We start from the raw sequence: 12782 nt of genomic DNA on the forward strand, positions 1-12782 counted from the left end.
GCAGAAGACACCACATAAAGAGTTAAATTACATGCAACCCTTTCTGTCATTGAAAGTCAGTCTCAATCATCAGTGTAAATCAAGTGTATATGGCTCAAGAATCTCAGCAAGATGCTTTACATTAAATCCAAGGAAACACGACTACATTTGAAGCCAAGTCAGTGAACCCCCTAGCCATTTGAGGTCTGGCAAATATGCAAGTAACAATTAGATAAACACCAACCAATCTTTTTTGTAGAAACTTTCCAAGTTAATCCCTCAGTTTCCTGGCCAGGTAAGTCTGAATAATTCTCTCCACTTATGTGCTATGGAAGATGGCACAAGAGTGAGGAAGATGGTCAAGAGAGAGGTTAGAGCATGCTTCCATGTCTTAATGACAACTTATATGTCCAGCAGTGCATAGTGATGGTATTGCATTACAGAGCACCGTGTTTAGATCATCACAACTGCATCATGAAAGACAAAGTGTGAAATAGGATCTCTTCTGTGTGAGCATCCTAATCTTCTGTGGAAAGGAGCCATTTCAGAGCAGAGACAAAAAGCAGGCTCCAAATTGTAGCTATTCTCCATCCACACCCTTTGCTAATTTGACACCAGTTTAATTGGGCAGGATTGTCCTGGCAGGATTAAGCAAACCTGTAGATGATGGCCGTAATAACAACAGCAAAAGAAAGCAAAAACCCAATACACACTTCAATCCAATTAACCTTCGATTAAGGTTCCAAAATCAATGCTATTCTTTTGGCCTGAGGAGGTAATATTGAGCCCTGAGAAATGAGCTGCACAACGACCTTTACTTTTAATGAGATCAATAGAAGTTAGTGTCGCCATCTCTTAAAATAATTGGCAAATATTACAGCCAAATTAAGGCCAGAGACTAGTATCTGCTCCTGATCTAAAGAGACAGTCACAAATGGAGGTGGGACAGGAAAGGACAATGCCCTATGAGGCAGTGTGGGTCTTATCAGGGCAGGCACTGCTCTGCAGTGACCATGTCACAAGATTTTTTTTCTTTGCCCTTCATCTTCGTGTCAGTTGGTGCCGTGGAGCCAGGACCTCTGCAGCTTGGTCAGGAGGCCAGGAGACTGTCAGTGACTCCTGCTGGGTGCCACTAGCCAGTTGGTTGCATTGCCGCTACCAGTGAACATGATGTATGTGCCGTCTTGTTACTAGGGGGGATATACATAGGCTTAAATTTGCACTCACTTGTCTTTTTTTTTTCTTTTTTTTTTTTTTTTCTTGATAGTTATGCATATTGCCCTAATATTTGTAAGGGTATTTATTTGTGATGAGCTTTCCAGTGTTGTTGTGGTTCTGTCAGCTGGGTGTGCTGTTTTGCTAAGATGTAGGTTACTTACAGGGGCTGGTGTGTGACTGGAGTTTTGCTGCTATGGAGCTGATGCAAGGGGATATAATGCAAGTTCATCAAGTAGTGGGAAACATGAGGATAGAATGCTGTCTATGCTTTCCAAATTGTCACCTGTAGTCCAGCAGTGCTGGTTAATTCTGATGGCAGCAAAGCTTCAAAGCTATGTATATGTACAAGAAGAAATACATCGCTGCTGCTATATGTGCAGTCGTGCAGCTTGAGGTCCTCTGAATTAGGTGACAGAAATGCAGTAGGTGTACTTGCTAAAGCACTTGGTGTGCTACGTATGAGTCAGATAACTAGGTAAGGTGGGGAAGCCATAGAGTCAGTAGGGAATGGATAGAGGCAGTTGTGGAAAAATATTACAATAGCTGAGCTTTGTGAAGTTTGCCCTTCATGCTGATTTTGTTAGTAATTTCAGTAATGACCTTGACATGTGCAGAACTTTCTGAAGGAGGTTGCAGATGGCGCTAATTTGGGAGGTTCTGTCACTATAGAAAAGGATTAAAGTAGCAATAGCACTTGGAGGCCTTGAGGACTGAAGTGATAGAAAGGGATAAAAATGAGAAATACCCAGTGAAAAGCCATACTCTTAAAACTAATGAGAAGAGTTTCTTAAAAATGTTGAGAGTTCATCAAAGGAAAGTGACATATTAGAATTAAATTCGGGATATTACTCAGTTGGCAGAGTGCGTATTTCCAGTATGGTGTGACTGTGTTAAAGGTAGGTTGACTCCTTCAACACATCAGATAAAGGGACATTCTGCAGAAATGGGGCTGTATTCATGCTGTACATATGCTAATAATTATTGTTTTGGTAAACACACTGTAGGGAGAGAGGACAAGTTAAACTCAAGGAATTTGATAGGAAGGGAAGCAGTGGACATAAACTGGACATGATTGAAATTAGTCTCACATTTTGGGGAAATCCTTGATGTCTGCACTGCATTCTTATTTTCTTCTGTATTGGCTTGTAACTCAAGCAGGACAGTTTGTGACACTTGGCATCCTTGTTATATTGTGCCCATAAAATGAACATTCCATGCACATGTATCTGTCACTCCATCCTTTTTGATGGAGGTTCGGACTCTCCTTTTTGTCATCTGCATAGGTCACTTTCCATGGAAAGCACAACAAATACAACGAACACATTCGCACTGTTTCATAGAACAAATTCTCAGTAGCAAATCAAGTTTTTTTCAGCACAGTCACCACTATTAGCAATACATTTTTGCCAATGATGAAGAGGAGTGTGCATGCTGTGCTTGTAAAAATCTGCACCATCTTCCACATCACTATGCTCACATCCACTGTTTCAGCTCCATAAATGTTAGGCGAGTGTCAATGAATGTCACTTTTGCTTCATAAACTTTCCTTTCTGGCACCATTTTGTCAGACTGCCCCTCTGCTGCCATCTGTTGCCCAGCAGAAACACGTAACAGAATATTGGTAGGAAGGTTCAACTTCCTACTGCCATACCACCGACATCTGCCTCTGACATCATAGGCCAGCATAACAAAACCAGAGGCATTATTTTTGGAGCAACCCTCATTCAATTTACTTATTCCTTAGCTACATTTTCTTTTTAATAAAAGAAAGCAATGGATTGAAAACGTGCAGCTTGCCTGACACAGTGTAATGGTCACATCACGTAATGTGGTGATGGGAGGTTGCATTTTGTGTTGGCTGGTGAATACGCAGGCTCAGTTGGTGCCTGTAGTCATCATGTTCTGCTGTGGCACAGGTGAACAAGTTGACCTTCTTTTAAGCAGAAACATGCCTTATGGCAATAGGCGAGGACATGCTTCTGGCCAGAGTCTGGTGTTATCTTGATGTATCAAGCTCAGCTCTGCTTGCTGACAAGCATAGTTGTTTTTCTTATATGTTATGTCTGAATTTTCCCATTCTTAATAACACCCCATTTTTTTTAACCTGATTATATTTCTTGTAGCACATTCAGCACTACAAGTGCCTCTGTTTCTTTGGTATTCAAACCTTTTAAAATTGTTCTGTTGAGTGCTTCTCCTCTGCTATTCCTTAGCCAACTTCAGAATCTTCAGTTATTTTAATCCTTTTCCTAAGTAAATTCCTCCTGCATGCATGCTGCTCATTTATTTGCTTTCTGTAAACTCATTCCGTGTTGTCTGAATCTCTGTTAATGAGATGTCTTGAAGTGAATGCAGGAATCCAAGGGTGATTTTATTTATTTATTTATTTTACTACACAGTAGAGCAAAGCTGGGAGACCCTGGTAATCATAAGGACCTCATGCTGCATGACAATCACGGAGAGGAATGATGACCTCTCCTGTCATAACAAAATGTCTCTGTGTGTTTACTTTGGTTTTGCTACTGTAAATCATTGCAACCTTTTGTCTAATTTGCTCTGTACCTTCACCCCAAGGTCTCACACAGCCTAAATGCATGCTGAATTCCTCTCTTCACCAGAGTAGAGGTTTTCATGTGTTTGTTTTCTCATTTCACCTGACTGCATTCTTCCAGAATGAATTCCCTATAGGTTATTTATCCGGTTGTGTTTTCAGTCAGAGTGCACTGAAGGCCAATAGTGATGGAGTACTGTACTAGAGAAAGCAAAACAGGGGTCAGCATGTATGGGAAATATGATGGCTTAGATGACAGATTCTTCCAACTGTTTTTCCACAAGTGTTTTAAGTACCTTATTCCCATGTATATTCAAAAATTACACCTTGCCCAGGTCCCCTTTCACCGCTTCTTTGGGGATGTAGAAATAGAAAGCTGGGGAACTGGGAAAAACAAAATTCAGGGTTTTTTTAAGTTATTTTTTTTTCCACTTAGAATGGATTAAGTCTAGGAATCCTGTCAGAATATCTGCATTTCAGTCCTTCAGCAAGCGTGTATTAGATAAATATGTACAGAAAATGAAGCTATGTAGGTAAAATCTTACAGAACTGGACACATGAAACCTCTGTGCCAGAGGTCATATATAGCATGTGTAAAACATGCTTTGAAAACTTAAGGGGCTATATTGCAATTAATGTATGCAAAGGGGTTGCAGTTACTTCTTCTTCCTCTATAAATGAGTACTTTTTGCCTGAGTTGTAATGACAGGTTGCTATTCACATTTTGCATTCTAAACACTAGAAATATAGACTTTTTTTTTTAATTTTTTTTTTATTTTTAGAATTCAAAAGCATTCATGTCTTCTATCTTACATTAATTTTTCTTCAGTTTTAGAGGTATGTCAGCAAACACAAATAGACTGAAGTACTTTAATGGGCTGCTCCATCTCTTACTGTATTTTTTTTCCTTTTTTTGAATTAAAGACTGTTTTATATGTCTATGTTACAATTCCCTGTAACATATCTCATGTATGTTAACTAAATTCTGCAGAATGCTTTCCTCTCTCTTGAAGAAGTCATAAAGTTTATTTTCAGTGAATTAATTACTGCAAATATTCAAGGCTGTGCTATAGGGAAGAAGTAAATATAAGTATGGTAGAGAAGGGAGAGGGAAGTTTGTCTTGTACTTATCACCTAGTCTGTGGATATGAGCAGGGCTGTGACCCCTCTAAGGTGACCCATGCTTAAGGTCACCTCAAGGTGGGGTCCCCGAGCTTCTGTTGTGTTGTTTTATGGACTGCAAAAGGCTATGACCCCAGAAATGTAGCCTGTCTGCTGATGGTGACTTAAGAGGGGACATCTTCCCTGCATCTTTATGCAGTCATGATGTCTGAGTCCACTTTACCTGGTTTGCAGGTCTCTTGGAGTCTGTGTGAATAAATGACTGGCTGAAGGCTGGCACATCCTTGGTAATTCAGAAAGGGAAACATTTTCCCCTCCATCAGAACTTACAGTTCTATGTGGAAGTAGGGAACTGCGTGACTGTGATTTACCACCTGGTTATCCGATTTGTGTGAGGGCAGCATTTGCCATGATCCTCTAATGCCTTCAGCTCCCACCTGAGGTGTGGAGGGGCTCTCCAGCCTGTCTCTACAGCTGTTCCTGTTGGTGTGCTGCAGGAACAGTTTTTATTCTTCTGTATCATTTGTAGTTACTAGAGCGTTCCTCATAAAGATGGTGTTTTAGCTTGATGGCTGGTGGTCTTCCAGTTTCTTCTCCAGGCTGTAGCATGGAGTTTCACATACTTTGTCCTGATGCAATAGTGTGGCATTGTTCTGTGGCTATCTAAAGAGGAAGTCACTGTGCTCCTCTCAGAGGCTGCTGCATGTTGTAGGTGGTAAAACAAGACCTTCCCTGGCTGCCAAGCATTCTGCAGGGCACACTGTTGTTAGTATAACATTTCCTCTGCTGATGGGGACAGCTGTCTGTAAGCTGCTTACACTGTGTGTCTAGTGCCATGGTTGAAATCATTTATAATGATTGTCTTTTAATTGTCTTTTAATTGCTTGTTCAGCACTTGGTTGTGGAGCATTATGCCATTTTCTGGTGGCAGGGAGGCCTGGCAGTGGAATGTCAGGGTTGAGAGGCTTCTTTTGAGAGGTGTGACCATGGTGAGGGATTGATCTGAGGCCCTAGTGATGTTTGTTTGCTTCTAGGAGGTTGTTAGCTTGAATAACATCTCAGGGTGGTGAGGAGCAGTGGCATGGAAGCACACAGCAATGGTAGGATGATTTAAACAGGTTTTCTGTGCTGCTTCATCTGCGCAGACATCATAAATCCATTTAGTGTAGGACAGAAGAAAGGAAGAGGGTAAGTGGGGAATGGTGTGATGGAGAGAGGGCAGAGGGAGCCCACGTTTGCTCTAGTAAGCAGATAGGCTGAGTCTCCTTCCACCCATTTACTTTTGGTTCCTGCTATCATCCATGGGTGGAAACATGAGTCTTCCTACAACCCCTCTCGGCAGCTTCTTCCATGCCTTTACTGTTGATGTTCATCCACCTGTGTCTTCCATCTCATTTTCCTCCTCCTTACCAGAAGCCTTATTCATACCCATAGATGTTTTATCTTTTTTTTCTTATGCCAAAATAACCTCTGATTCCACAAACATCTTCATGTTACCCCCTTGTGTGGATCCTTCCCTAAACCCCCTTGATCACTTTGCAGTTGACGACAGCATAAGGACATTGGCTTGTGCCAACCCTTTAGTCCTGCAGAGTCATACAGGGACTGCTCCTGTCCTTGGCAGGCACCCTGCTGTGAGTGGCACTGTGTGATCAGCTCCTCTTTCATCACAGATCTCTCGCAACCTGGGGAAACTCTACAGTGAAATGATCTTTGTGAATGGCTTTGTCCATTGTGACCCACACCCAGGCAATGTGCTGGTGAAGAAGTGCTCAGACTCTGGCAAGGCCTACATTATCCTCCTGGACCATGGGCTCTACCAGGTATGTAACTGAGGGGTTTCCAGGGCTCTGCAGGTCTCCCTTGAATATCAGGCTGGAAGATCATAACCATCTACACTGTTGCTCCTTGAAGCCTGTATGAATTATTTTTTCCTATTTCTCCTGTAACTCTCCAAGGAAACTTCCTGTCTCTTACACACCCGGTAAGGCATGGCTGGGAAACAGTTTTCTTCCTCCTCCATCCTTCTCTATGGACTTCTGAGGGGCTATGTCTTTCTCCTCAGGTGCTGAGCGAATCATTCCGCATGGACTACTGTCGCCTTTGGCAGGCCCTTATCAAGGCTGACATGAAGAGGGTGCAGAAGTACAGCCGGCGGCTCGGGGCAGGGGATTTGTACCCTCTGTTTGCCTGCATGCTCACTGCCAGGTCCTGGGAGTCTGTCAACAGGGGAATTGGCCAGTCACCAGTCTCAGCCAGCGAGGTAGGACCCATGGGCCCTTCCATACTGGGAGTCCTTCCTTCTTCTTGGGTACCTTCCCTTGTTCTAACCACTTTCAGTGCTGGTACCACAGTGGTACTGGAAAACCCTTGGCAGCTCTATGGCAAATTCTGCATTGACAGCTGAGCTGGAAAAAGCAAGGAATCTTTCTGCAGTGTGTTATAGTGGCTGAACTTAATTTCCCGGTTTTGCTTATCATGGGCTGCTTAAATTTTGTGTAATATTTTAATGGGTAAGTGTTCACCAGTTCTGGGAAGGCAAATCAGCCTTTTCTTGAAAAGAAAAGAAATGTTTAATGCAGCTGTGCAGGCAACCAGCAAGGAGGGGATAGGATGAGGCAGAGGAGACATAAAGGCTTAGTGGGAAGAAGACATGAGAAGGATAATGCATTATCACTATTCATGTAAATGACTATCAGCACTGATACAAACTCCTAAAAACCCTTGGAAATTACCTCCCAATCAGAAAACCTATTAACTTGAAGTCAAGGTTGCTTAACTGCAGGTTCTGTCAACTCAATCACTACAAATCTCAGAAATTGCCACTTACATTCTCCCCCCCTTTCCTTTCTGCACATGCTGGGATCCTTCTCACACCTCCTAGCACTCGTTACATGCACACAATGCCTTAAGAATAGTAGCAGCCCCTGCCAGCTGTGCTTTTTTTAGAGGTGAGCATATACTGATGTGATTTCCGTGTTTGAAGGGAGAAACATGCTGCATTCTATGGTTTGCTCTTATCTGCATGCATTTGTTGTAGATAGGATGAAAATAATTTAAGTAGCATTAAAATATTGTTCTCTTAAATTCTCTTCTGGAAAGTCCTTTGGGTTGGCATTTCATTTTGATGGATGTGGCTGAATTTGCTCTATTGGTTGCTGTTACGCACAGTAATGAGTAGGCCAGATACCTTGGGTAAAGGGGCGCCCCTGGTAACTTGATTGCTTCCTAACTAAGTTAGTTTTGTGCATATTAGAAATAATTTAATGACTGTTTAGCAGATCTGCGCTTAGTCTGCTGAGTTCTAGAGCTGGTAGCTCCAGAAAAAAATGTAGATGCACCAAAGTGAGCCAACACAGTACTTACTTCAAGACCAGTGTTGAATCTGAGCTAGTAAGCATTGTTTATCCTAAACTGGCTTATGTAAGTTATGCTATAGATATAACCATGGCCACATGGTGCCTTGTGGGCTAACTAACTTCGTCAGAACTGGATTGCTTGTACGGAGCCAGCTCTCTTGCTTCTGCCTAGATGACACAATTAATGCTGAAACTGGATAATCCTGTAGCAGATAATGGGGAGCTGAGCAGATTTACTGTGGCATTAGGAAATGAGCTGCTGTTTGCCTTAGTTCAGAGGTTAATTTGAAAGTTTGTATCAGCAGGGAAAACCAATTGGCTCTTATTGGCAGGTGCCATCAGCTTGTGAGAGTGTGCATGAGGATGGATTGACAGGAGAGCAACCTGTGAGACTAGTAAAACCTTCTGATACAAAATCTTAGTTGCAGTGCTATGTCCAGTCTGGGGCACTGCCCCTGGGGGAAGATTTGATGGAGCTTGAGAGAGGCCAGTGGGAAGCTATTGGGACTGGTGGTCAAGCAGATTTAATTCAGGAGATAAGTAAGTCAGGGTAGAAGCAGTCTAGAAAAGTGCAGGCTGAGAATATATGTGTGTGATTTCAGCCTGTTAAAGACTGCTGCAAACAGGACAGGAAGTAATGAGCATAACATTCAGCTAAGAAGATTTGGGTAAGAACATAAGAAAAGCCAGATCTAATGGGAAGGGTAGTGAGATATTGTGCAATGGTCTGCGGAGGGTGCTGGTCACATCACTGGCGAGCTTTAAGGGCAGGCTGAGCAAATGTGTGAGGATAGCTATAGGTGTAGTTGTTCATGCCTTAAGCTAAGGCAGGCAGCTGACTGCTCAGGGTGGCTGCTAGCTCTATCTCATCAGATTTTATGATTGTCTTTTGCTGCATCCCGCAGCCGTCTCTGTGTTTGCAGCCAAGGGGCTTTTCTCAGGTCCTGTGGCACAGCTCATTTCTTCCTCCATGCACAGACTTCACTCCTGACAGAAAATGACAGTTCTGATGACAGATCATGTGGCTGCTTTGTGATGTGTACAAACAGCTGGAGCTAAAAATAAAAAGAAAAGAAAGAGAAAACAAAACCTCTTTGTGGAAGATAAAGTACCCTCTGCTGTGGTGCTGGCGAGGATAATGAATATCAGCAGAGAATTTTCTGCCAACAAATAGTGGAATGAAACTTTCAACATTTAGGAGAACTAAGCATCTTCTTGCTGAAGCTTTGTGTGTTGGTCAGTGATAGAGTCAGGACATCATTTACAATTTATTTGTCAACACCTAAGCAAAGCAACCATGGTGGTGCTTGAGCTAGATACACCTCTGACCATCATGGCCTGCATACTGCTTTTGTGTGGGCTTTTTCTTCTGTATTGAGTCTGAAGTTTGCATAAGTTGAGTATGAGGTTCCATATCATGAAGTACGTACACACCATCGCTCATTTGACAGGAAATAGTGTTTTTTAGCAATCCTTTCCCTTCCTTACAAAGGATCCTCTCTCTCTTTAAGATGTCATTTACTACTCTCTGCATCTGTCCTGTTGGATTCTGGCTATTTCAGGTATTTCAGGGACTTTTCTGGGGGTTTGCCGATTCATTTCATGGCCTCTCTAGGAAGAGGTAAGAGCACAGTGTATGTAGAATCAGATCTACCATTCTGCCCTATATTTACTGGAGTGATGGTGGAGCTCTTAGATGTAGGAAGAAGCACACCCTAAGCAGAGGGCTGACTGTCTTACATGCTGCAATAGAAGCTACCTTATAGAGTTCAAGCCTGTCAGTAATTGCTGGACTGTGCCATCCTAGGTAGGGATCTTACTTTGGGATTACATCTACAATGTATTTGTAGGCTGGGGAGCCAAAGAACATGAAAGATTTCTCTGTGTGTGCCTTGATTTTTGTACTTCTTTCAGTATCTGATCATGTCTGCTGCGAGACAAGATGTAGGTGTGTCAGACCAAGGGTCCTACAGATGACAGTTTTATGATATTTTGGGTTAGTATGAAGGTATGCATAATGCTTTCTCACCTTCACTCAGTGAAGGATATTGAGAACAGGGACTAAATTAGGCCTTGGAAATAGCTTTGCCAGTAAGTCACAAAGCCTTCAGTTTCATGGGACAGCAAAACGCATGTGAAATGGACCAGCCTGGTTGTTCTTGCAGTACGTCCACCTTCCCAGGTGGTCTTGTGGTACCTGGAGCTCTGCCAGCATTGGGTCTATTGGAGTGAGGCTCGGTGAGAAAGCTGTAAGGCTGATAATCAGACATGATTGCTGTGGGCTGCTTGGGTGAAGAACTGAGCAGCAAATTCTTTGTTCTCCTGAGAGTCTGGTAATGCTGCCAGTGAGGGGAAGGGGCCTTATCGCACTGAAGGGCAGGTGGGATATAGCAAGAGTGATTTGTGCCTATGCCATGTGTGCTTGGGACAGCCAGATGTCTGCAGCTAAACAGCAGGAAGAGCTCCTTAGTACCTGGCCTAGAGTCATAGTCTAGTAAAATGCTGCCTCCTTCTTCCAAAAATCAGCTATGTCTGGACATGGATTTCCTATGCACTCTCAACTTTTCTATCCTTTCTCCCTGCCATGACCTGGCTGTGTATGCAGGATGTGGAGATCCGGTCCAACGCTGCTGCTTACCTACCCCAGATCACCCAACTCCTCAACAATGTCCCCCGCCAGATGCTGCTGCTGCTAAAGACCAATGACTTGTTAAGGGGAATTGAGTCAGCTCTGCACACACGGGCCAGTGCCAGTTCCTTCCTCAACATGTCTCGCTGCTGCATCAGAGCTGTGTCCACGTAAGTCTCTTCTCCAGACACCAGAGTCCAGGCACAGAGCAGCCTCCAGAAATGGAGGGCTGGCTGCTCTCTGTGGCCCAAGGGGGATCCCAGGGTCAGCAGGCCAAGGGACCGGTCTCATACAAAGTATGTGAGCAAATAATGTGTCAGGATTGCTGGACTGCTATGAATGTGCAGCCAGCGAAGGCTGCAGGGTTACACACCTGTCCTGTTGAAGTGAAGCTGGGCATGGAGGATGCCATGGCCTGGGCTCACTGTGTGCAGCACAAAGGAAACTGAGCCTTTTCAGAAGCACGCTGTCTCTTCTGCCAGATTTGTGCAAGAAAACAAGATTCCAATTCCTCAGGAACTTGTGTTTGGAGAAAATTTGTACTCCTAGGAGATGTGACAGCTGGTGATTATCTAGGAGTGGGACAGTTGACTCCCCTGGGGAAGGGTTGATTGTACAGAAGGAAATGGCAGGATAGGCCATCTTCCTTTTGGGCTGTGTCTTGCTGGATCTAATGCAGCTGTTTCTCTCATTTTAGGTATCAGAGGAGCAAAAGTCACTCGCTTTACAGGAGGATCCACATCTCACTCACAGAAGCACTGAGCCTGTGGCAAATCAACTTGTATGAACTCTTCCTGTGGCTGAAAGGGTCTCGTCTGGGGAACTGGGTTGTTGTTTTCCTGAGTCGGATGCACCATTTCACGTAACTGATATGAACTGGTGGGAGAGGCTTAAGTGTTCCCGCCGTCACTTCTACTCTCCACGGCGCATTTGCCCTTATGACTGTTTCTGTCTGTTCTGTGGGCTATTCTTGGGTCTTGCTCCTTGTGACATGCTGCACTGTCTTTGCTTACAGCATTAGCTTTCTCTGTGGCAGCAAGAGCTGGAGTAGGTATGAGGGTACTGCTGCTTTATAGTTTAGGAAAGGAAGGTGTGGTATACTGTGTGTCAGGAAAGGCATAGTACTTTCTATCCCCATTTGAGCTGGGGAAATTCCACATAGATTCCAGTGGTACTGCACTGGAAGCAAAAGACTTTTGTAGTCTCTTTCTTAAACAGTCTTACGAAATCTGAGAGAATCACTGCCCTGCCTAAAATACCCCAAAACATTTGTTTGACCCTCAAAAAGAGAGGTTCCATCGCTTTCAATTCCGTTATGATTTATTTTAATTATTGCAGAATCTCCCTAGTCAAACTCCTGCTCAAATGTGCAGAGAGTTTCACAGAGAGAAGTGAGATCTTGTGCCACTATGGCTTTTACTTCCAGCACTAAGACACCATGATTGTGAGAGCAATGGACTGGAACCCTGGCTTCCTGAGGTTCATCTCTTGTTTTGTCAGCAAGTGACTGTGTGGTTTTGGACTTTTCCAGTCCTGTTTCCATGCTTTTGGAATGAAGAAAGAGACAGTGCTACTACCTTTTTTTCTAAATTCAGGGAAAGCAAGAGGAAGGACAACTCAGGACTCTGAAGCTGCTGGTAATGTATGTGTACTGTACAGATGCTGCCACACAACAAAATAAATGTGTTGCATCAAAAACATTTGTAGGAAGGATGCTATGCTCTGCACTCAGGGTGATATTGTGACCTCTAACCTCAGACCTGTCTGCATTTCTCCATGAAGTGAGCGATGCAAGGCAGTGCTTGTTAACTGCAAGGTGAATGAAATGCCATCTTGGTCCTTCCTCTGCTCAATAGATTTGTTCCATGTCCAGATCTTCTGCTGTTGCATCAGGTATGTTGGGATGGAGTGGAGGAGTGGGTAC

The 12782-nt window shown here is 43.5% G+C and overlaps 1 protein-coding gene across 5 annotated transcripts in view; it reads left to right on the forward strand.

The window, feature by feature from the left end:
- Window positions 1–12556, forward strand: part of ADCK1 (aarF domain containing kinase 1) — a 76220-nt gene extending 63664 nt beyond the window's left edge. For all 5 annotated transcript variants that reach the window (XM_085549289.1, XM_085549288.1, XM_015865225.3 and 2 more), the window contains 4 exons: window positions 6544–6693; window positions 6936–7133; window positions 10835–11028; window positions 11556–12556. In XM_085549289.1, the coding sequence (XP_085405415.1) occupies window positions 6544–6693; window positions 6936–7133; window positions 10835–11028; window positions 11556–11724 (711 nt within the window). In that variant the 3' untranslated portion in view covers window positions 11725–12556. The remainder of the gene's footprint in view (window positions 1–6543; window positions 6694–6935; window positions 7134–10834; window positions 11029–11555) is intronic.
- Window positions 12557–12782: the final 226 nt, after the last annotated feature.

The sequence above is a fragment of the Coturnix japonica genome, chromosome 5, assembly GCF_054131305.1.
Source record: "Coturnix japonica strain WE chromosome 5, WE-NBRP24, whole genome shotgun sequence".
NCBI classification, from domain to species: domain Eukaryota; kingdom Metazoa; phylum Chordata; class Aves; order Galliformes; family Phasianidae; genus Coturnix; species Coturnix japonica.